The sequence below is a fragment of the Sceloporus undulatus genome, chromosome 2 (assembly GCF_019175285.1).
Source record: "Sceloporus undulatus isolate JIND9_A2432 ecotype Alabama chromosome 2, SceUnd_v1.1, whole genome shotgun sequence".
NCBI lineage: Eukaryota > Metazoa > Chordata > Lepidosauria > Squamata > Phrynosomatidae > Sceloporus > Sceloporus undulatus.
In genome coordinates this window covers 211,788,789-211,814,121 of record NC_056523.1, presented here as the reverse complement: position 1 = coordinate 211,814,121, position 25,333 = coordinate 211,788,789, and the positions used below count along the sequence as shown (strand labels likewise).

The following is a 25,333-nucleotide window of genomic DNA, read 5'->3' as shown; positions in this document are numbered from 1 at the left end:
GGAAAGCACAAGAGGGATGCAAAACAACAAACAAACAAACTTCATTTCTATACCGCTTCATACCGCCTAAGCAGTGTCTAAGCGGTTTACAACTGTAAGCTAATTTGCCCCCAACAATCTGGGTACTGATTTTAGCGACCTCGGAAGGATGCAAGCCTGAGTCAAGCTTGAGCCCCTTTGCTGGTCTTGAACTTGCAACCTTATGGTTTTGAGTGAGTGGCTGCAGTACAGGCATCTAACCACTGCGCCACCAGGGCTCCAATGCAAGGAATATTTGTAAATTTTCTCATCCTTGATGAGCAAGAGTGTCTTGACATGTTACAAGAGATTTTGTGCATTTTTCAATGATTACTGTATTCACATTTGGGGCCTTTGTGTGAAAATGTTTTTACAGAACGCATTGTTTTCTACATACAACCTTTTTTAAAAATTAAAAAAAGCAATGAAATCCTCAAATGCAAAGTTATTGAAAAGAGGACAAAAACTTTTGTAATCTTATGGTACAACTGAGAAAAAACTTTTGAATTATTTTAATTTTTGTGTAAAAGGAAATAAGCAGAGCTTTACCCATTTAGAAACCACCAATTTTCTTTATGTAACCTCATTTCTTACAAAGGGCTATGGCATACTGGGCATGTGGTTTCCACTATCCAGAAAAGAAATGGGTCCCTGAGAATATAAAAACTAGTCATCGCTACTCTAAGAAATCATTTCCTGAATAGCAGCCCAAGAAAACATGCATCATTCCATTATAATCATTTTTCCCTTAAAGGCATCACCTCCACAGGTGCATGGAGCAAGATATTATGGCAGTCTTCCTCTTTTGTTCGCTCTCCCATTTGGTTACATCTCAGAAAACAGAAAGTGAACCTGAGCCCAGAAATGTCCAGGAGGCGGAAAACATGACAGGCACTTCCTTGCTTTCTGATGTTATGTAATGTTGTGCAGGCCAATTTAAGCAGTTAATTATATGGATTGCTGCTGAGCTTCTCTGCTTGCCTTGTGCCCATTTATTCAGGAATTATTGTCCCTTTTTATCACCTCCCCTCCTGTATCAAGAAGTGAAAAATGAAACAATACACATTTGTCAAGGGAGAAGTTGTCAACACGAGCAGGGACCCTACGCTGGACTTGACTTCCAAGTATACAGTGTGCTTTTTCCTAATTAAGACACCTAAGGATGTTATTAAAATATAAATTGTTAGGTGTGTGTGTGAGGGGGAGGGTGTTGTAACTAGAGAGATAGCGAAATAGCTCCAAACCTCATTTCCTTATGAATAAAGTCATAAGGAGTCAGGCCACATATCAGGGTAGTGGTGGTAGATAAACAAAAACAATGCTTCCACTAAATGTACTTCCTAACAATTCTAAATGGAAGGCAGTATTTAAATGGCAAGAGATCAATAGAGGTGGAATTGCAATCTTAATCAACAAGTTAACGTTATCAATTGCTTACACTTTCCCCCCAAATAATCTCAATTTGCTCCTTATTTTGACCTCAGCAGTCCACTGAAGTTTTGTTTTTTGTACACCTCCTTTTGTGAACACAAGTTTGGTAAGTTTTGCTTACACCCTTACGTGGGTATAAGGATACAAACCCAACTGAGAACCCACCACATGTCGGTCCAGCTTGATAGCTTTAAGTACCAATGACTCTTGGTATTTTTTTTTTCCTAAACAAGAATCTCATTTTACAATTACGCTGGTCTATGGCCGTAATAAAGATTTTATTCTATTTCTATTCATTTTACAACAGAAATAAGGGGACTACTAATTGATAGCCATCTCAAACTGTAGATGATGTGTGGGGCATCATTTATCTTAAGAATCTTAACTATGGAACAAATACCGAATAATGAGACCTAGGCTGCTGCCACGCTGCAAAATTCATGTGGTTTTACACTGCTTTAACTGTCATGGTTCCATCCTATGGAATCCTGGGCACTTTCTTGTGGCACTTCTCTCTGACAAAGATGGTAAATAGCTCACTAAACTATATATCCCAGAATTCCATAGCATTGAGCCATGACACTTAAAGTGATGTCAAACTGCATTCATTTAGCAGTGCTGCAGCAGCCTTAGTTATTTAATGGCTTAATAATGAAACTGACAGACCCCAACCTACGTAACTGCTTCTCCTGTGTAAACATAGAATCCTTCCCTCCCTAACTATGGTGTCACATATATACTTCCAATTCTGGTTTGAATTTAGTCTGATTTTAACTTAACTATATTTTATGTGTTTTTATATTTTATTGTATATATTTTATGTGATTTTATACATAGATGTTTTAATTGTTTGAATTTTATAATAATTTTATAGGTTTATCTGTGAGCTGCCTTGGGCCCCTCTGGGGAGAAAGGTGGGATATAATTGAAATAAGTAAGTAAGTAAATAAATAATTTTATGGGGTGACCCTACACTTAAAATTATTTAGGAACCCTACCCACCCCACAGAGCTCCCTGTTTCCAGACTCATGCAGAGACTTGTTTCATGTCCAGGGTTCACTGGTGGATTCATCTGTTCCAAACCACTTGACTTCAGGCTCATTTTAAAGAACGCTTGATGCCCTTTAAGCCTCTGCTTCACACATTCCTTCCCAAATATAATCTTTGTCCCATTTCACGGCCTACCTCCCCTTATTTTCAATTATCCCACCTTGAAATTGCATTTAAAAACAAACCCTGTGGCATTAAACATGGCATTTGCAGGCTGTGACTTTACTTGTTTGTTCTACATGTAGTATCTTTTTTCCTTCCAGTTTTGGCTGCCTCCTCCTCCTCCTCCTACTTTTTAATTAAATAACCAGATTCTCTCTTTCAGAACACTGGCTATCTCAGATTCAGCACATGCGCTGGTGGTTAGCACAATTAATGGGATCTTGATCTCTGTGTGTAGAGGAGCAGATATAACTCAAATAATTTAAATAAAAACATGACGGGAAAGGAGAACTATCCAGCAATGAGTTGACTGAGCCAGTGTAGCTGGATAGGTTTGCTAGGTAAAGGTTTTCTATCATATTTTTTTTTACTTCAAATCAAGTTTATACAAGAAGATGCTTTTGCTACTTTTATGAAAGCAGATTCTTCCTCTCTTAGGGCCCATTGCACATTACCCTTGTAACTGGAAAGCCACTACACCACAGGTAACATCAGATTTCCTGGTGCTTGTAGGAGGATCCTATGCTGTGCCGGTGTCCTAACAGCAGCATTGCCCCAAAACAGCCTAGAGCAAAGGTGTGGAATGTCTGCTCATTAGATGTGGTTGGACTACAAATTCCATCACCCTTAGCCATCATAACCAATGGTGAAGGGTGACAGGAACTGCAGACCAACAAGATCTACAGGACCACATCTTTGATGTTTTCAACAATATATTTAAAGGCTATGGATTGTCACTAATTGTTCCAGTCTAATGAGAATCAAGAAGGATGTTGGTGCATGTCAACAGCAAATTTTTACAAAGTTTTGGCCAGCCTTGGCGAATGGACTTTCACCATAACTGTATCCCTACATAAAAGTCCCTTTCTCTAAAATTACAGGCAAGTGGAGGCACACTGCAGATACAGCGGTGGAGCCCAAGCCATCCTCCACAGCTTGCAGGCAGGGAGCAGGATGTGGAATCCTGCTGTTGTTGATTTGTGCCTTCATGTCATTTCTGAGTTATGGCGGCTCTAAGGGCAACCCATCATAGAGTCTCCTGGGCAAGATTTGTTTAGAGGAGGTTTGCCACTGACTTCCTTGAGGTTGAAAGAGTGTGATTACCAGTGGGTTTCCATGGAGTAGAGTCCTAGTCCAACACTCAAACCACTACACCATGCTGGCTCAACATGGAATTCTCCATGCTACAAACAGCTTTTGAGGCACTCAGAACATTGCTTACTGCTTTATGATTGCCTTTCTTCAAAGCTCATTGTGCCAATAAGAGACATTCCATGTACAAATGAAGGGATTTCTCTGAACAGCACACTGATGCTGGAGAGACATGAAGGCCACAGGACCATCAACATGGAGTGCAAGGGAATACAAGTGCAACATGAGTGCAAGGGAGGATCCCACACATTTTTCTGGATTCAAAAGAAATGCAGGGACTCTACTTGAAGCTGCACTCACCTAATCCTAAAAATGCCCTTGCCATTAGTGAATTGGCAAGAGCATCTGGGGATTCTTGCACAAGAACATGAACTGACACAATTAGTTTCAAGACGAGACCTAGGAAAGTGATACACCAGAAAACCAGTTTTTCCTCACTGGAAGCTCTTTGCAGGTAAGGACTTAAACACAAACATCTTATCTGAGACCTTACTCTCAACTCCAGCCCTCCATTCCTAAGCTGCTGCTTTACATATTGCCAGGACCACCAAAGCAATATCCCAACCTGAAGAACAGCTGCTTCCTCTAGCCTTCCTATTGTTTGAAAACAGAAAGCAATACTGCTTCAGAATATTCTTCCTCTTGGACCATTTTCCATGGCCAGCATGGTGTAGTGGTTTGACTGTTGTGGCCAGGGTTCGAATCCCACTCAGCCATGTAAATCCATTGGGTGACCTTGGGCAAATCACACTCTCAGCCTCAGAGGATGGGAATGGCAAACCCTATCGGAAAAAAGTTGCCAGGAAAACACCACGACAGGTTCGCCTTAGGGTCGCCAAGTTGGAAATGACTGGAAGGCACACAACAACAACAACAACAACAACAAGGGATTTGGACTAAATGGTCCTTATGATCCTTCCCAATTCTATCATTCTACGATTCTAAGATTGACCAGCATTTTTTTTAAGTGAATAATTTGCTCAACAGTTCTAAATCATTTTTTTAAAAAAGGAGATAAAAAGAGTGGCAACCTCTGAAACCCTGGGTGATGTGTCTATGCCGCACGTCCTTCATTCATGTTCTTAAAGATGTTAAAAATTTAATCCTGCAATTGCCATGTCAGCTAAAATCTCCCATTTTTCACTGCAGTACTTGAAATACAGTTTTTGTAATAGCTGTATCTGGGATTAGCTAACACATACATCAAAAAAGTAGCACAGCTCTCTGTCTCTTAAAATGGAATGTAATTTCTGTGAAGATTGGGATAAAAAGTTAAACAAAGACGAAAGAATGCCATCTGGTCATTTTTAATTGTAAGCAAGGCAAGGATTAGTATATAAAATGGAGAAAATGTTTCCCATAGCCTGCAATCTCTCAATCAGTCTGTATAAATTTACTTCAAAAAGTGAAACAATTTGGCATTTGCTAACATTACTCACAGTGTCTATTTCAATGACTAGAATTATTCTAATATTAGGTTAGCATGAGTATCATGAACTTAGCTGAGTACGCAGAACTTAGACACACATTGAAAAATACACCTGAAAAACTTTTATAACAGCTTAAATGTCATGATTTCCTCCAACTGGGAACTGCAGTTTGGTGAGGTAAGGTGTACATGTGAGAGACAGACAGAAACTTAATCTCTAAGACCTCTAACAGAACTACAACACCTCGGATTTTCTTGCAATGAGAAATTACTGGCAAATTAAGTAGGTTGTGTAAGTATGCTTTGGAAATAGAACTGGATATGTTTGCCTGGCAGTTTTTATGGTTATCACAGTTAGGATTGTGCTCCCTACAGGTAACATAGGACAAGTCAATTTAGAGTATATAAATTAAGGCACGGGTCAGTTAACAAAGCCTCTGACAAAGAAGTGCCTTTTCACAAATTCTTTTTAGGCCCACTCAGCCCAACTTTTCTTCCATATCCTCCATCTATTGGGAAGTTTCTTAGCAGCATCAGCCTTAGGAGGATGCTGAAAAAGGACTGACTTTTGGTGTTGAGTTGTAGCAGTCTATCTGCAGTAAACAATGCAACAGAGCTTGAGTTGGGAGATAATGGGATTCTACTCTAGTCAATCCTATTGTAGCTGTGTGTGCCTGCCTATAAGAGGCGAGGAAGCAGATAAGCCTGGCTCACCTGGCATATTAAAAAAGCACAGATTTGGAAGTGGTTACCAAAATGAAAACGATAAGAAAACTGGAGGCTGGTGAAAGAAAAGAAAAAAAGATCCTTGCGTGCATTTTGTAAGAAGCTTTCAAGTGGTCTCTAAAAGGTTCAAAATGTTCCTGTGTACTTATGTGAGGTTGACCTGACCTGGTTGTTTCATTTCACATGTACATATTGCTAGTTTTGGTTAAAAGGTTTGCTGAAAAATGTTGAAAATTAATCTTTGGGGGGGGGGGTGCAGGAACCTATACCTGTTCTTTCCTGTTAAAGAACTAATGATGAGGAACATATCTAATTCATTAACTGAGGTAGACCTATACTTATGAGCAGATAACTGTTCTGTTAACAAAATAGGACATAGTCTTTCAGAAAATTTTAGCAAAGCTGTCTAATACATACAATGCCGTCCTAGGCATGGAGACTCTGATATAATTCCGACACATTTCATTTAGATTCACTCCAAAGTGAATGTGTACTAGCCTGCAATCTGACTTGATAAGATGGGATGATAAAGCTTGAATAAGTGGCTGCAAGATGTTGTTGTTAAGGAATAGAAGTTGAGGCAGTCAACATTACACTGAAGAATACTTGTCATCAAACAGTCCTATAAGCCAGTTCCACAGCGGGGTACTGGTCACCATGTAATATTATCATAAGAGAAGAACTTACTATCTGAGTGGATGTGTTAGTGAAGCAACAGATGAGGAAGCATGGGTGACTGGACCTGTAATGCCCACAGCTTCTCTGTGTTTCCAAAACACATAAGAAATACCAGGGGAAAATGTGTTAATTCTTTATTTCCCAAGGAAGAGGTGGGGGAACTGTCTCCATCTTCCTCCACATTTCATGCTTCATACAAAACCCTGAAACATGGGGAGAAGTGAAAGCTACTCCTGTTCCTTGTCTCTTCCCTGCAGCATCCCAAATCAACTGAGAGGCATACGTCCTCCGATTTGTATGCCTTCAAGTCATTTCCAACTACCACAGGGTTTTCTTGGCAAGATTTGGTCAGAGAGAGTTTGCTTTTGCCTTCCTCTGAGGCTGAGAGAATGTGACTTGCCCAAGGTCACCCAGTGAGTTTCCATGGATAAGCAGGGATTTGAATCCTGGTCTTCAGATTCAAACCACTGCACCATACTGGCTCACCAGTCATATCACTGCTTACATGGGTTGCGTGCATTGCACATGCATTAGCTCAATTACTGAAGCAACTCCAAAAAAATGTAAACAATTCTAGAATTTATTCTTTACCTAATAAGAGCATAATTTTGCAGGAAGGTTCTTACCTTTTGTAAATAAAGCACAGTGCCTTTAAGAACAGCATAAAAGGTTTTCCAACCTCTCTTCCCTCGTGGTGCTAAGAAAGGAACACACAAACAAAAGTTGTTAAAGAAAATGTTTGCTGTACAAATCAGGATTCTGCTGACCAGGTTCACTTGGTTTTCAAATACGTACTCCTTGCCTCCCCTGTCCTTTAGATAGGCACACAGTTTAATATCGAGAAAGAACACAAAGAAATAACAAGGCATACCTTGTCTAGTGTGCAGACTACCTGTTACTTTTCCTTTCATAGCTATTCTTTCACTCCCTGGGCCTATTTTAATTGGAGCTGTTTACTCTAAAGCAGTGGTTCCTAACCTGCGCTCCAAGGAGCCCTTAAGGCTCTGCATGCACTTCCCAGGTGTTTCACAGCCGCTCCAGGAAAATGAAAGAAATAAAAATTGAATGAAAGTAAAGAATAAGAATATATTCTTATATAGACTCCTAAACACCATTAATTTGTAAGCCATAGGGTAGGCCTCTTAGGGGCTCCACCAGAGAAAGAAGTCCTGTTGTAGATCATCCTGGTTTTATACAGGATGAGTATATAACCTCCATATTATATTCCACCTGCAAGATCCAGAGGCTGTACTTGCCCCCTGGGATTGTGGACTAACACCTTTTATTTGGATTCCCATGGGCAACAAGAACCAGTGGTGGCAAGGCAAGCAATCAGCCTTGTTCAGCCTCATGTATGCATCTTTCCTTTTATTTCCTTCCCTTGTCAGTAAGCCCTTTCTCAGAGGGAAAGCTATTTTCATTGAAACACACTCACTTTTCTTGCCATCCATATCAGCATGGATTTTACGTGCCAGGAATCCAGTTTTGTACACAGCAGCGTTGGGGTCATGAGGGATGTCTAGGAAAGGATTACTGGAATTGCCAATGCGATTGGCAGTCTTTGATTGGGTACCATTATCCTTCTCATCACTACCATCTGAGGGAGATTTTTTCTTCTCTTCATCATCCCTAAGGCAAATTAAAAGGAGAATAAAACCATGTACAAGCCAAAGTTGATTTGACATCTCATCATAGACTTTGTTTTACTAATCAGATTAAGAAAAGGAATATATTTTTGTTATCAACCATATCTCTTAATTAAGTGATGTTCCCTTTGGTCTTGTGGTTCAAAATGAACTGAGACATTTCAACATGAGCATAATTTTAAACCTGCAAAAAATCTTACTAGTTTTCAGCAGAATGTTTCACATTTATATTTAGGATTATGAATCATAATTGTAACCTTAGTACCATTATCCTGTGAATGAAGTCTGAAATCTGTTGACATCAACAGTAACACTTCCACCCAGCAAAACACTTTTGGTGCCATGAACATGTTGATCCATATCCGGTGTGATCCTCTGTCCTAATGTCACTACTGCACATCATATTCTTATACCTGTTTTATGCTTTCCTTCTTGCCCAGCAACAAGCACTGATGGGTGAACTGTCCTTGCTTCACTTTTATAATCTTTCCTTTTCCAAGTGGGGAAAAACATGGTTAAAAACCTACATTCCTGAGTCATAAATACAAGAAGCTCCCCTTATACCAAGTCAATACATTAATGAACCTTGCTCAGTGTTGTCTGCACTGATTTGCAGTGACTCTCCACAGTTTCAGACTGGAGTCTCTCTTTCCTAACTGTATCTGGAGTTAACAGGGAATTAAACCTTGGACCTTTGGCTGCAAGTAAAAGATGGACTTCATCCACAGAGCTACGGCTTGATTTTTAAAAACACAAAATGCTCTGATACCTAAGATCCTTTTAAGCTAGGGATGCTGGGCACTGAGCCTGGGACACTGGGCATATGAAACATCTTGTACAATGTTCCCAAAAACAAAGGGAATGTAGCATTAGTGATGAAATGTTGCTTTTGTTCCACAGCATTCATTCCTTTGATCTGTATGCACATTCAATTATGTTGCTAGAGATCTAACCCATCTAACCCATCTTAAGGCAAGGAACAAAGCAGCAAAACAAAATGTAGATTAATAAATACAGATGGATTATTTTTTTAAAAAAACCCACTCTTGTAAAACTTTATATTAAAGATTACTCAAAATTAATTTAGTCACAGGCACTAAAAGCAAGCTCAGAGTTTTATGGTACATTCCAGAAAATGACTAGATGTAGATAGTAATGAATGGTGGGAGATAATACAGTTGGGGGTGCCTACTAAAACACATTGCCATGTGGATGATGTTATTAAGAGGATGTCTTTCCCTGGAGGGTAAGACATGTGACAGAATAGAAGGGATAAAGTTGCCTTAAAGGTCCCTACAGCTTTTTAAATATACTGTACAGGCTACAGCTAATGACTTCTAAAATGACAAGCAGTTAAAGACTACTCCATGTGCATTTGATGACTGTACAGTGGCTCTTCATGCATCATGCCTCTTTTATTGGAAAAGGGCTTATTGATTGTTTTTAATACAGTAAGTAACAACTGCAGGGGGAAAAAACCCTCTTGTTTCAACAACAGAATTGGTGACGCCTGAACAGAGAGTGTTTCTGGTCAAATTGATACTCCACAAAATCTCAATACCAGCACCATCTGGTTTCAGCAGCAATTCCTTAGTCCAGTCTCCTCCAGCAGTACTGGAACTACATCAACAAGTGGGAACAAGGACTATTTCCGGCAAGCAGAGCCACATGCTATACTAATACAGCCCAAAGGTTTCCTACAGTACAAATGGAGCAAGTGAGAGTACCCACAGGGAAGCCACTGTGCTATGGACCCTCCTTGTGTGACCTATGCTGCAACATACCAGCACTATTACAACAGAGTGTAATTTTGATAAAACTGTGTCTCCCCCTGCTTCACTCTGTGCTGAAGTCACTAACAATCTGGGCCTAAGTTAATGGAACTCTGTTCAAACCGTGCAGAAAACTTTCATAGTGGCAATTAAGTCAGCTTTAGGAATTAGAGGTGGACAAATCATAAACCAACATTTTGCAGTGTTTCAAACCAGTAGGTAAAGCAGAAGTTGTCTGGCAGGAGGATATGGGGGCATTTTTTGTTAATTTTTTCCTAATTAAAAAGGCTCAGACAAGTTGGGAGCTATGTGAAAATTCTGGCAGTTGCCTACCATTGCCTTAAACCAAACTGTCTCACTGACACAGCCAGTGCTATCAACCAAGCCTTCCTCTCCTCTTCTTTTAATACTGCTTTTTAATTGTATCTTAAAAATAAAAATGTTGCTTAACTATCTTTAAACTTGTGTATTAAGAGTATTTAATTGCACTGTGCTTTTAAAATGTTGTAGGCCACCTTGGATCCCATGCTGAAAGGCACGATATCAAATATATCAATTAATCCATGCCACAGTATGTCAGCATGCAAAACTCCAGTGATCCCAAGAAAATACAGTCAGCCCTCCATATCCATGGGTTCTTTATCCATGGATCCAAGCATCCATGGCTTGAATTTTTTAAAAAAATATACAGATACTGTATATCAATTCCAAAAAGCAAACCATGATATTGTCATTTTATATAATGGATGCCATTTTATTATGCCATTGTATTTAATGGAACTTGATCATTTTGGTATGCACAGGGGGTTTTGGAACCAAATCCCAGCAGATACCAAGGTCTCACTGTACTGTATAGTTTTCCCAAGGGCAAATGAAATATCATTGGTCATTTGCAAAACTGGATTTATTAAAACTCATATAATTCTTTTGAGGTTCAAATTTCTCCAGATCTAGCTCTGGAGGAGAATGCTTCTTATGCTCATTCATTCTTCGAAGCAAGAACTGAAAGACCCCAGAATGTCTTACTAGTATACATTTTCTTTAAATAACAGCTTAATACTAAATAAGGAAACAGTGATTTCCACTCACTTCCTCAGGGATTTATGGCATCATTGCAAAAGGAAACAAAGGGGGGAAAAACCTACAGGCTAACCAGTCTGGTTCCAAGATTTCAGTGAGCACTAAATTCTGCCTGCCCTATGGAATCTTTTACTGCCCGGCTCACGTTAGCATCCCAACAAAGTACACCCCTACACAGTTGCCTCAACATCTTTCCATCCTCTTCAGTTATTCATAAGATGGTTCAGATGTCATAAAATGGGTAGCTCTCATTGAGTTTGGCCATCATGACACACAGACTTGCCCCTATCTTTGCCTCTACAATTTATCCCTTCTCTTATTTGCTTCCTTCTTCTTATCTACCTAAAACCAGAAGCTTCTATGTAATTCAATAATGATTGGTTCACATTAAAGTTGCCATAAGTTGAAAACCACTTACCCTAAATACCCTAAAGGCACCATATCTCATCTGATCTCTGAAGCTAAGCAGGGCTAGCCCTGGTTAGTACTTTGATGGGAGACTGCCAATGACTACCAAGTTGTTGTTGTTGTGTGCCTTCGAGTTGTTTCCAACTTATGGCAACTTTAAAGTGAGCCTATCATGGAATTTTCGTGGAATGATTTGTTCAGATGAAATTTGCCATTGCCTTCCCCTGAAGCTGAGAGCATGTGACGTGACCAAGGACACTCAGTGGGTTTCATAGCCAAGCTGAGAATCTAATCCTGGTCCCCAGAGTCACAGGGCAAACACCCAAACCACTATGCCACACTGGCTCTCGAACACCAGATACTATATTTCAGAGGAAGGAACTGGCAAAACCACTTGCCGAAGAAAATCCTATATAATTCAGGGAGTCACCAGAAGTCAACAGGTGACATGAAGGCACATGCATATATACAAGGCACCATGTACACAGATGGCACTGTATGAATAATACACATTAAAATGACAATTGACTTGTACAGCCACCAACAGTAATTTGATATGGACTGAAAGTGGAAGGGACTCAGAAACACCAAAGAGGCAATTATCATATATTTTATTTAGCCACCTTCCCATGATGTAGGAAATGCATAACTGATATTTTGCTACAGCGTCAGCTGATGTAATTTGAAAGCATATGTACCCCAATGCAGTAGCAAAAGTTGGTCCTTTGAAAACATTCATCCTGCCAATATTAACATGGATATGGCATTTAAAATGACATCCTCTATTCTATAAGAACCTCCAAGCAACAACCACAATTCTCTCCCGCTACAGAAAGCACCAGTATTATAAGGACGCCAGGCCAGAAAGCGCATGATTAAAGTGTTTTGGCAGGCACTGCCCTCCTCATGTTTGGCTTTGAATTCCAATTGTTAGCTTCCTGATAGCAGTTGAAGTGGGGTACATTAGGCCTTTTGCAATTAATTATCTTTGATATCAGTTCGTTGTCAAGCTATCCATAGTTAATCATGAGACAAACAGTGGACAACAAGCTTACAGGAAGAAACCTGAGCCGAGACGTGTTTCTATCCAGCAGTTTGGACACAATGGCTTCAAAGAGAAAAGGCAAGAAAACCAAGCACGTGTTTTATTCATGCTGCCACAGATTAACTGAGGATTTAATTTCTCTCTCCAAGATGAAGTTTCCAAGCCAAATAAAAATGTCTTCCACCTTTACAAGCAGCTTTTCATCGCTAACAACTCGTTCTGTTAGGTGGAGTAACAGCAGGCATGTAGCTTTCAAGGCATAATAATCTGACAATATGGCCTCCTCTTATGGCTTGAGAAGACTCTGTCTCCAGTATTTCACAGAAAACACAGAGACCAGCTTCACAAAGCAAGTGTAACAATGGCATGCACAAACACACACTACAAATTCTCTTACTAAACAATCTCTCCTTATTTCAAGAAAGTTTAAATTCCCCCAGCAATTCCACAAAAATAATATGTATATGCAGCAGAACAATCAGATTCCAGAACTATTGCCATCCCAAGGACCCAAGTATGCTTTGTCAAGGCATCATTTTGGATGTATTCAGCACTCTTTGCCCCCATGCAACAGCTCTCTCTACAATGACATAATCTCAAGGGAAGGAATAAAGAAAAGCCACAACATTTGGATGCAGCCTGAAGTTAACAGGAACCACTGTTTCATTGCAGAGTGTTTAGGCAAAGAGATCAGGGCAGTATTAATTCAGCTGTTCCATATTTGCAAGGAGTTCGTTCAGAGACAATAGATTATATGTTTTATAAGCCAGACCACTGCAATGGTGCAATACATGAGTCTGACTTTGAAGACTGTTTGGAACCTGCTGTTAGTGCAGATTGCAGCTGCTAGATTATTAACTGGGAATGAGTGTTATAATCATATTATGCCTGTGCTATGCCAACTGCACTGGCTGCCAGTCAATTTCTGAGCCCAGTTCAAAGTACTCCTTTTGACCTTCAAAGTTTTTAATAGATTCAAACAGGAGGTTCTTGAAGGGCTTTGCAGAAGTACCTGACTCTTCACTAAGATAAAGCCTCTCACAAGTGTCCCTCTGGCCTGAGGAGAGATGGATGTCACACTGTAAAAGACTAAGGGCCACTTCTGATAGTTTCCCCAGGGCTGATTTAACTCACACTGATGCCTGGGGCAATGTGGAGGATGGCATCCCTCCCAGTTTCATGTATATAAGCTGGCATCTGAATCTTGTTTCTGCACTGGTGGCTAGACATTGTCCTTCAATGAAGTTGAAGGCATCAAGCTAGTTTAGGAAGCATAAGGCAGCCCTGATGATATGTCCACAAACCCCTGTCATCAAACTCTTGATCACTGGTCCTGGATCAACCACAGCATATACAAATTGAGGCATCTGCTTCACTTGTCCTAATGGTACAACTAGCCCTGTTGTCTTGTTCTTGCATTATGGTTCCCTTTGGTACTAGGCAAATTTTTATGAGTTTTTCCATGGCAATTTTTATCCTTGGTTGCAGTATGCTGGTTTTATTACTTCCAGGCTTTCAGCTTGTGTGTGTGTGTGTGTGTGTGTGTTTATTGTTTCATTATAAACCACCACAGAAATACAATTGATGACTGGTATACCGAAGCTTTAAGTAATCAGACAAATAACGCCTGTGTGTAAAAATAAGTGTAAGAGCATACAGCTCCTGAGTTTTAAATTGAGGACCTCACTGCTGCATAAAACATACCTAATGTCTGTGGAACAATGCTTTGCAACAGTCAAAGTATTTTTCATACATTGTTAAGATAATCTCTATACCAACCTTGCAAAATAGGTTTTTGGAAAATGTGGCCTGCAAGTCACATGCAGCCTTCCAAGACTGCTTTTGCAGCCCTCCCAAAAACCAGGTATGTGTGTGTCATTTTTTTGTTTCACTCAAAAAATGGCCAATAGCACCAGAGCCTCTAATGGATGCTACAGGCCATTCTTCTACAAGGCAAGATATAAAAAGCCAATACATTGCAATGTAATAAATATAATTTTTAAGGTTGGGAATGAGAGCTTTTTTTCACATAGGAAGTAGCTGGTTGGTAACTTCTTATCTGGAAATGCCTATCTGGGGCTGGAACAAGTGAGGACATACAAAAAGGCCCCAAATACAGCAGAATGGCCACTAGCAACATACACGTGCCATCTTTGGCAGCTCTACTGGCCATTTTGGGGGGGGGGGACAAAAACAATTTGACACCTAAAATTTGAGGGAAGCACCAGATGTGAAAATGGAGGATGTGTCCCTTCAAGCTCGTATCTCTGGCAGTTGCCCACCTTTACTATAATTCTGACAGCATTATTATCTTCATATTACACATGCAAGCCTGACATGACACCATGCCCAAGGCCACCAAATGAATCTTTAATTGAGATTTGAAAGCGGTGACTTCCATCACTGCTCAGTCTCTTCAGTGCTGCATTATGTTAATTCTGACAGCTATCCAATGGGAAAATGAAGGCTAGCCCATAACAAAACTTGGCAGATTGCTCTCCTGGATGGCTTAGGTGGATTTCTGCAAGTTCTAGAATCTGCTCCAAATGCTGCCAGCATACCAAGAGGAAAACCATAAAAGGAATCATTTTAAAAACTCATTAATTCCACACAATATACTTACACTGCCCACTCAAGCTTCTCATTTTTGATTGAATTGTAGAGAGCCTGTAAAAGGAAAGCAAAGAGAAATTACTGGGTTTGTCTTGACCGTACATAGGAGATTGCTGATTTTTAGAACAAGATCTAAATGTCACGAAGCAAGCTGCCTTGGATCATGAAGATGCCCATACATGGCAGCACGAAGCATTAAAATACTATTCAATAGCAAAGGGGGAGCACAAATCTACTTGCTATTTTTTACTTTAGAGAGAGCCCTCAGCTTTTCTCACAACCCTAGAGAAAAGTGGAGGCACACTGTGACCTTGCTCTGACTTTGCACAGGTTCCTAAAAGCCTGGGCATGTGGAGTTCCTTCCAAAGCGTCTCCAAAATACAGTGTGACAGGGGCAAGTCCTCTTCCCACAATTCCCATGACGAACTGAAAGAAGAGGAATATGAGGGGTTCAACTTGAGCCTCAAAACTCAACATGGCATCACAGAAAAAAGCAGAGCTTGGAAACATCTGTATTACTTCCACTTCACTGACATTAGCATTAATCTGGAACTTAATCCATTTATATTTATCTTTTTAGCAATAACTGCAAAATTGATTTGTTAGGATGATAAGTAATAACACATTAGCAACAGGTTAGGTTCACATTATTAAAGAAATCAATAAAAATGATTAAAATGATTTTTAAAACTTAACAAATGAGAAGTAATGAATTAATTTTAAACAAAATTATTGATTGAGTATTCCTGCATGGCAGAGGGGGGTGGATTTGATAGCCCTTGGGGAATCTTCCAGCTCAATGATTCTATGAAAATATATGTGCGCTCTAAACAAAGGATGGTCAAAGAGTAACCAAGACTGTTTTTATAGCCATTGACTATTCTAGACCTGTTGGGACACTGTTTTCTGGTCAAGAATATAAAAATAATGCAGGCCCTCTGCCTTCACTATTTAGCACTTTAGAACATACCCATATTTCAAAACCAGAAATAGATTTCTGGTCATCTTATTTGGGGGTTTTTTTTTGGGGGGGAAGGCCCACAAAGGATACCTAAGGGGGGAAAATTGGACCCCAAGCCTGTCTCATTCACATTGCAGAAATAAAGCGGTTTGACACCCACTCTGCCATATCTCAATGCTATGAAATTCTGGGATTTGTAATTTTGTCAGATATTTCACCCTCCTTGTCAGAGAGCTCTGGTGCCACAACAAACTACAAATCTCAGGATTCCATAGCAGTGAGTCATGGCAGTTAAAGCAGGGTCAAACTGCTTTATTTCCCCAGTGTGGCAGCAGCCTCAGTTGCCCCATCTGATTCTAGATAAAATCATACTAAAGCAGGCTAGGATGGTCTTCTCTCTGTTGTCCTTCCACTAGCTAGAAAAGGACTTTTGAATCCATTTAGCTTTTGGCAACTCAGCTGGGTTGCATTAAAATCTCTGGATACAATACAGCTCCTGAACTCAAGCCCTTTCCCCCCAAATGATATACCGCAGTTGAACTCCCCTGATGTGAAATTCACAGATAGGGGCTCTTTGACCTTCTACTTTTCCTCAACAGAACAGTAAGCCAAGCTTGCTTGTGCAAGCCAAGGAAGGAAGGTGATGGAGCAGTTGACACCCATAAAGTGACATCCAGAACCTTATTTGTTTTTGTGTTAGGGGAAAAGAAATTGAGGAGCCCATTATCTCTGTGTCTTCCCTAGTACCTACAGTATTTAGTATTTGGCATTCTGCAGCCAAAATTGATGAAGTAGCATATTCTAAACAATTTGGTTTCACAATGGAGTCTGAGCTTCCAGTCCAGAAAGCAATCGTTTTTGAAATCTAAAGGGAGCACTGTTAAATCAATACATTTTACAGATCCCAATTGTCTGTTTCAAACAGGGCACACCATTAGTATTTGGAATTTGTGCAGTAGACAGGCTTGTGAAGAAGGACAGCTACTTTGACAGCATTCAGCTACATTACCAAGCAGTAGGCTAATCTTTTATGGTGAGAGCAGACGTCAGGACCGAATTTTACTGTGACAAACTGGACAGGTATATGTGATCCTGCCTCACTAAAGCAAATGGCATATTTGAAAGAGAGAGAAAAACAGGGCAAGGATAAAATCTTCATTATCAAGCTATCCACAAGAGAGACTTATTATTTTGGCTGCTGAAAGCTTTGGGTATTGGTATAGTAACAGGCTGCATTTCAGAAGTCCCTGAAACACTGTCAAGTTTTGTACCTATTTATGCATTTACTTTTTATATGCCATTTGTTCATTGCCCTTCAGCCAGACAGTTCACAATGAAGTTCACAATAAAATCGATGCAAAATCTATCAGCCACAATCAAGAACAGCAATTAAAAACAAGAGATTCAAACAATGTAAAGGTCAGAACTTAAACAAGATCAGGCAGAACAAAAGGTCTCTGCCTGGCAGCCAAAAGACAGAATTGGAAATGGCCAGACATGCATCTCTAGAGACACAATCCTATAAACAAGGAATGATCACTTGGTCAGCATTGCTTCACAGCCACCAACATTGTAAACTGTACTCAGAAATGGACCAGAAGCCAGTCCAGTTCTGGTCTCAGCATCCAGGGCTCTTTCACACTACAACAGTTATAGCACTTTGATTCCACTTTAACTGCCAGTGCTATGTCCTGAGAATCCAGGGATGATGATAAATGATGATGACCATCTTGTCCCTTCCCCACTTTGAGACTCAAGATGGATTACAATAGTTAAAAATAAATACAGCTTTAAACAATCACATCATGTCAAAGTTAAAAATGGAATTAAATTATTAATAAACAATTAAAAACGTAACCATTAAAAAGAAAAAAAATAGGTAACAGCATATTATGCAAGGCTCTTTCCCCTGAGCAATCATTCTTCAATGGCTTGCCAAAACAAACAAAAAAGTCTTCACCTGTCTACAGAAGGAAAGCAAGAAGGATGCCACTGTAATCCATCCAGCAAGGGAGTTCCAAGATTCTGGAGCAGCCACCTAGAAGGCCCTTTTCTATATTCTCATCATACGTACATGTATAGGTGATTAGACAAAGAGAAGTGCCTCTACAGAATATTTCAAACCATAAGAGAGAATATGATCCTTTAGATAGCCTGGACCCATGCTGTATAAGGCTTTATAGATAATACCCAGAATTTTGAACTGTGCCAGAAACTGCACTTTGAATTGTGCCCTCATCAAATTGCAAGCTCCTGGATTCCATAGTAAGTCTATATGACAGTTAAAGTGGAATATATAACTTTGGGCCTGTGCAGACAGGCCAAAATAAAGCTGCTTCGGGTCACTTTGGAGGTATGCTGTTTAAATGACACACACATCTTAAGAGACCAAAAGCCCTTAGGACTGCAGCGTGGCTTTGGCGCTGCTTCTGGACTCTTAGAACTCATGCATCATTTAAACAGCATACCTCCAAAGAGACCCGAAGAAGCTTTATTTTGGCCTGTCTGTATGGGCTCTATAATTGAATAATGTGAAAGGACTTTAACACCCAGCTGGAATATTTCATCTAGTCCAAATTAACCAACCAAACATACTGGTGTGTGAATATTTCCTTTTAAATTTTTGCAAAAGGTCAGAAGGCACTACTGCCTCCTAAGGTAGAAAAGCATGTGCTGAGTACTTTTTTACAACCAAGCAACAAGTCATGCTAGCTAAGGTGCAAAGAGATAGGAGCCAGACAGTAGTTTTCTGCATTCCCTCCCCTCGTGAGAGGTGATATGACAGAAGTATAATTGCTTAAGGTATAAACACTCAGACACTCTTGATCTGTTCAGACATTAGTGCTTCAAAAATTGTAAGGCCTATTTAACTATTGGAAAAGTTGCCTCTTAACATATAATTATATGATTTCACTTCCACCCAAAACTGTTAAATGTTTCCAGCAGGGCTTACAGCTAGTTACAGAACTAACAGTTTTAATGAGAATTAAGCTGCTAATACAGCATACAAGCCATAAAGTGCTTAGTTTAGCTGAGTGGGAAGGGTGGCCCTTATACATATTTTCTTTATAGAAGCACCTGAAGGCATCACTCCATTTTATGTAGGTCAGCAACCCAGAATGAACTGGCCGGACATAGCCAATATAAGCAGCTGTACCTCTTAAGGAGCTAGAATAACAAACCAGGTTCAAAAATGATAACCATGGCTGAATGGTGCTTTGTCCTCTGACTCTACAATTTAATTCACTGGTTCTTTTCTTGTTGTTTGCAATCTACATGCCTCATTGTTGTGAAATGAAGAACCCAGCACAGAAAAGGTGGTATTCTGGGATTCAATGGCTAATTAAACAAATGTTGAAAGCCTTCTAGTAGTCCTTCGGAGCTGTGTGCACTGTGCTTCACCTGAGTCACATTCAGGATGATACTAAACAATAAAGAGAATGCATATTCCTCATGATTAACTCCACAATCAAATTTCCTCAATGATGCCTCAGCCATAAGACTTACAAACTATGTCTGTGTTTAACCTTTTAACGGCCAGTCACAAGACAAAGCACATTAAATGTAAGAGACAAGAGTGAGGAAAACTCACATGCTATGACAGGCATCTCTTTTGCCACTTGCCTCTGCAGAAAATGTGATAAATGTATCATCTATTTTGACATTTACTTTATCTCTGAAGGTACTCCTCCGTATAATTCTCGGTTACAGAAAAATAGTCTACTTTGAGAAAGCATAATCCATGGTTACCTTCTTCATGATTAGTGAACCACATGCACAGTACCTTCTGATATGTTTGTGCATTTATACATTTTTGCTCTGGTTTGCTCTCCTCCTGTCAATCACTCCCTCCCCCCATCTGTTCCTACTGTCTGTTGATTTATCATGACTTCCCTTGAGGCTGTTTTATCTGTAATATCAGATTCAGATAGAATGACAGGTACTGCCTATTCACATCAAACAAGATTCACAAGGGGATGCAGGGCTGTGCTAGCTAGTCCATGCTTACAATGATTCATGCTAACTACACCCATGACAACCTTACACTCAGGGGCTGTGCAAGGGAATTTTACATGTACAGAACTTTTCCACATAAGCACAATGACCAGATGTCCTAATTGCAAAGAAGAACCATAAAATATAGGATATTCAAGAAAAATGGAGGAGCTTACAAAATAAAAGCTAAAAACACTCATATAAATGCAAATTCATGTTACTTAGGTCATGCTCAAAATGGAGAACATTATAGAGTTCCTCCTGGACACAAGGCTGAAATGTTGGACAAGTCCTGGAAAAGAAGGATGTTTGGCAACCCTGCACATGAGGGGGGATCCTGAATAGGGTGGCACTATGCCATATGGCCTCACAATCTCCTCTCAATGCTTACTGCTCATGGTTTGAATCCTTCATGTATCAGCTATAGCTGCAATCCTGACACTTTCCAAAGTGTTCCAAGACTCTTACAAACAAATGAAACCTTCAATTAAACAGATCACTGTGGGACTCAGAAGACATGAAGTGACCTGTTTTTGGTTGTTTTTTCCTGTCTTCTGTGTAAATTACTTTCCAAAACATTAGAGTTTTGTAAAGAACAAAATGAGGAACAGAATTCATTTACTCCCAGGTTGAGATCAAGTTTGAATTCACTAAGGAAAGCTGTGGGGTATCTTGGACTCTGAGGAACCTCCTGACTTATTGGTGGTATTTGGCATAATGATCTAGTACAGTGGTTCTCAAACTTTGGTCTCCAAGGTGCTTTGGACTTCAATTCCTAGAAGCCTTAGCCAGCTTGGCCAAGATTCTGGGTGCTGAAGTCCAAAACACTTGGAAGATCCAAGTTTGACAGCTACTGATCTAGCATGACCTGTGTATCTGCAACATTGCACCTGACTGCTGGAAAACAATGCTGGCCTTCTGGATTGGCTTAGTATGTGAAAAGGTAAAGTTGGCCTAATCCAGCAGTTCCCAAACTTTGGCCCTGCAGGTGTTTTGGACTTCAGCTCCAAGATGCCCCAGGCCAGCTTGGCCAACAGTCAGGAATTTTGGGAGCCAAACTGAAAAGAATCTGGGGATCACTGGCCTGATCAGACCAAGTGCTGTGATCTACCAGGTGAACTTTTCCAGCTTCCAATTCTAGCTCAAGACTCCAGCTCCAGTTCAAGAAGTTGAACCCTGAGATGGAGAATAGGTTCTCTTGGGGTTGTCTTCACTGGCCAGAATACTCCAGTGTCCCTGCAGTATTTTGAACCCGAATTCGCCCCATTACATGTGCTTTCCCTGCAGCAATGACAGGCAGCTGACTCTCCACATGATCCCCATTCATGTGCCGCTGCTGAGATCACAATGAGGTGCCCAGCCATGTTATCAATGCTGGGAATCTCACTGTGACCTCAAAGCAACTCGTACCGGCAGCGGTGGTGCCAAAGGGCTCACAGGGATTATATGGGAATGCCCATCATTGCTGTGGAGGGAGCCAAAAACCTGGAGCAAAAGGTAAGGTTTATTCATTCAGGTTAAGGGAAGAAAAAGTCAAATCAGAAGTTGTGAAGACAGTTCTCATCCAATTCGGGGTTTTGGCCATGTCATGTAAACAGGATGCAACAAGCCCAGGGGGAATTTGGAGTAAACAACCCATATAGACAAGGCCTCAATCAAGTTTTAGGTACATGTATATGTATCCCTGATGGATTCATATTCTGCCTGTAGCACGATCTCTAGAATGGGAGTATTTTCTGTCTCCACACTCCATTTTCAGCAGTAGGAGAGGCAACTCAGCTGGTGCCTCTTGACAACTGACGTCCCATATGGCTTTCAATTCTCTCAGGCTTCTACATATGTCAGCCTTGCTTAGACTATTTACCCTTGCCAATCTTGCAGTGTAAAAAGAAGAAGGAAAAAACAACAGATAGCCTATTCCAAATGCCTGTAACTTCCGCTTAGAACAATTCCAGTTTCATAAAGCAACACACACACACACACACACACACACACACAAGCTGCATTTAATCTGATTCTGTATCACTACAGATGCTGACTTGAGGCTCTGAACATTTTTAAGAACACATTCTGACAGCAATAACTCCCTCTTGTCAGTGATACACAAACATCCTGGCACAGATTCAGTCACTTCACTGACTGTGAGACCAGTCAACTGTATAAACCACACAAGGACTCAACTGCTTTTAACAAGCACCCTTTCTTGCAAGTCTGCTGTCAAGGGAATAAACATGCAGATCAAATCCATTCAGAGTGTTAATCTGGTAGCAAGATATATTTATTAACAGCTGCCATCAGCACAGTATTGCAGCCCTCTGGGAACACTTTGCTTTCAAAAACAAGCCCAAGCTGTGGAAGGAAGGAGTAAAAGCTCTGGGTCAGAAGACCTGAGAGAACATGCTCTGTACGAACCTGGAGCTCTGTTTCCTCTTGGCAGCCTCTTTTTGCATATATATATATATATATCCCACACAATTCCTTTAGATAAGTTTAATTTAAGATGCATCCACACTGCAGAAATAATCCAGTTTGACACCATTTTAACAGCCATGGCTCCATGTGATGGAAGGCAGAGAACTGTAGTTTTGTGGGACATTTCACCTTCTCTGTGAGAGAGCTATGGTGCCATAACAAAATATAATTCCTAGAATTTCATAGCAATGAACCATGGTAGTTAAAGTGGTGTCCAACTGGATTAGTTCTGCAGCGTGAGTGCAGCCTTAGTGTAACATTTGTATTTTGCTCTTTTTCCAAACAGTGCTGAACCGTCTATTGATGGTTGCCTTACATCTTACGAGGTCTGACTTGTTCAGCTTCAGGTCAAAAAGTGCAACGTGTTCCATTCTCTGCACCAATTTAGGCAGTCCCACTCACCAAGTATGACAGCAATGTACACCCGGTACATACTGCAGAGAGAGGATGACCTCTTGCTACTGGTGGACCACTTCTTTACCAACAAAATCCCTCCCAATAGCCATATTGTGGGAGAAGGGAAAGAAAGGTGCTTTAGATGTCCCAGCCTAAGGCCCAGATGTACAGAACCTATCAACACCGTGTAAAAATCCTAAAAACACAAGCAGTAGCTTGGTAACCATGAAGACACTCCTTCCCACGAAACTCACTTTTAAAATGACACCACTGAACATTGAAATATAGAAGGGGGCTTATTTTTTGAGAGAAAAGAAACAAGGGAAGACAACAATCATACACACAAAATTGTCAATAAAGTCAAATCCATCTTAGCTAGTGACACATTATATAAGTCAGTAATCTTGGACTCCAGAACATCCACAAATTTGTTTGCAGATAGGATGTTCTGAGAGAGAAATGAAGGATGGGAGAAGATCTTAGCTTCTGATCAGATATTATTTAGACAATCCATGAAAAGTGAGCAAACTCTTACTTTTATGAGTATTTGACTTCTGCAAAAGGCATTCCAGATGGAGAATTAGTGTTGTGCTGTCTGAAAATGTGATATCTTCTATTTCTGACATCAGCAGTCTAGCCAGCAAATCAGAGATCATCTTCTACACACCCACCATGACTTCAAAATTTACAAACAAAAATACATTTATGTGTGTGTTTGTGCCGTCAAGTAGCCTATCAACATATGGCAACTCTATGAATTTCATAGGGTTTTCTTGGACAAGGAATAATGTATCTGTATACATATATCTGTAGATGCCTTTATGTTGCCTGTTGACTTATGGTGACCCCATAAATTTCACAGGGTTTTCTTAGGCAAGGTGTACTTAGAGGTATTATGCAGGGGGGAAAACCCAACCCCCAAACTTTCACAATGAATAAAAAGAATGAGCCTTCGGATCTATTTTAGATAACACTATTTTAAGATCACTGACCTTATGCTATTATATGCAAGATTATTCATACCAGCAATTTGTTTAACAAGATCCAAGCAATGTTAAGCAATTATTAGCTCAAATGCAGATGTAATGCTTAATCATGCTTAGCACTATTACTGGTTTGTTTTCCCAATCTTGGTTAAAATTTCACACACAAAATAAAACCATGGTCTTCAGACAAGACTTACCAATGGAAGGTATTAGAGAGAAAGAGACCAGTAAGAGCTGGCTTATTGCATTACAAGTAAACTGTCTCTCAATTTTTCCAGTGAAGAAATAATTTTAATAATGGCTATTGTAAACTATATGTTATAAACCTAAATGAAAGCAAATATGTTCTTTGTGGGTTTTTCAGGCTATGTGGCCATGTTCTAGAAGGAAATAATTTCACACCCTGGTTTTTAAGTTATTAAGATAAAAAAGGTGGTTAAGTTTTATGTAGGACCTTTTGAATATTTTGCTTCAATGGAAAAGATAAGCACATGTTGCACACTCTCATAAAATTTTCAATTACTGTATATGACCTCAAAAGTTATCCTTTTTATAGCCACCAATGGATGATCCAGTTTGGAGCCTGACTCAGTTCAGACTGAATCTTGAAAACCAACCTCTTTTCCAAACCATAACCTGACTTTGATGCACTAAATACTGATTGCCAATGGCACCCAAACCTCACTCAATTCCACTTGTGGTCTTCCCATTTAACAGGTCTTATGACAGCAGTGGTCTCTTTCCTTCTATTCCCGGAAGCCCAAAGACATGCAGTTTCCACAACACATGACCTATCTTCAAAGGCTAGCAGATCTTTGGATAAACTCCATCTCCCAGTTTTCCTGGTGCTTGGAATGTTGCCATAGCAGTGTTCAAGGAATCAGTGATGAAGATAGTCAAAGGGAGCTAGAATGACCTCCATTCTTGCCTCCTCCTTTGATGTCACAGTTACCTGTACCAGATAATTAGGAAGGAGGGTGTTTTTCTATGGCTTGGATGGCAATTTTAGTTAGAGAACTTTGGGCTTATGTCTGCCTCAGATTGAAGGTAAGCTTTATGAATGCCCGAGCTTAGTGTTATGAATCAAGAAATTAAAAATAGTGGCAATATCATTATACAATGCCAGCTGCCTCTAAGGCTGCCTCTGCACTGCAGAAATTATCCAGCTTAACACCACTTTAACTGCCATGTCTCAATGGGGCGGGAGACAAAGAATGGTCAAGATACAGTCTGAGGTCAAAAAACGAAAGTGATTCCAAGCAAGCAAAGCAAGCGAAAGTTCCTCTGAAGCAGCTAGCGCGGCGGAAAAAA

General features: G+C 40.1%; 1 protein-coding gene across 3 annotated transcripts in view; it reads right to left on the bottom strand.

Moving 5' to 3' along the window:
* Nucleotides 1–25,333, bottom strand: part of PSD3 (pleckstrin and Sec7 domain containing 3) — a 189,369-nt gene that overhangs the window by 19,473 nt on the left and 144,563 nt on the right. For all 3 annotated transcript variants that reach the window (XM_042451584.1, XM_042451585.1, XM_042451586.1), the window contains 3 exons: nt 15,222–15,265; nt 8,083–8,276; nt 7,274–7,344 (listed from right to left, as the gene is read on the bottom strand). In XM_042451584.1, the coding sequence (XP_042307518.1) occupies nt 7,274–7,344; nt 8,083–8,276; nt 15,222–15,265 (309 nt within the window). The remainder of the gene's footprint in view (nt 1–7,273; nt 7,345–8,082; nt 8,277–15,221; nt 15,266–25,333) is intronic.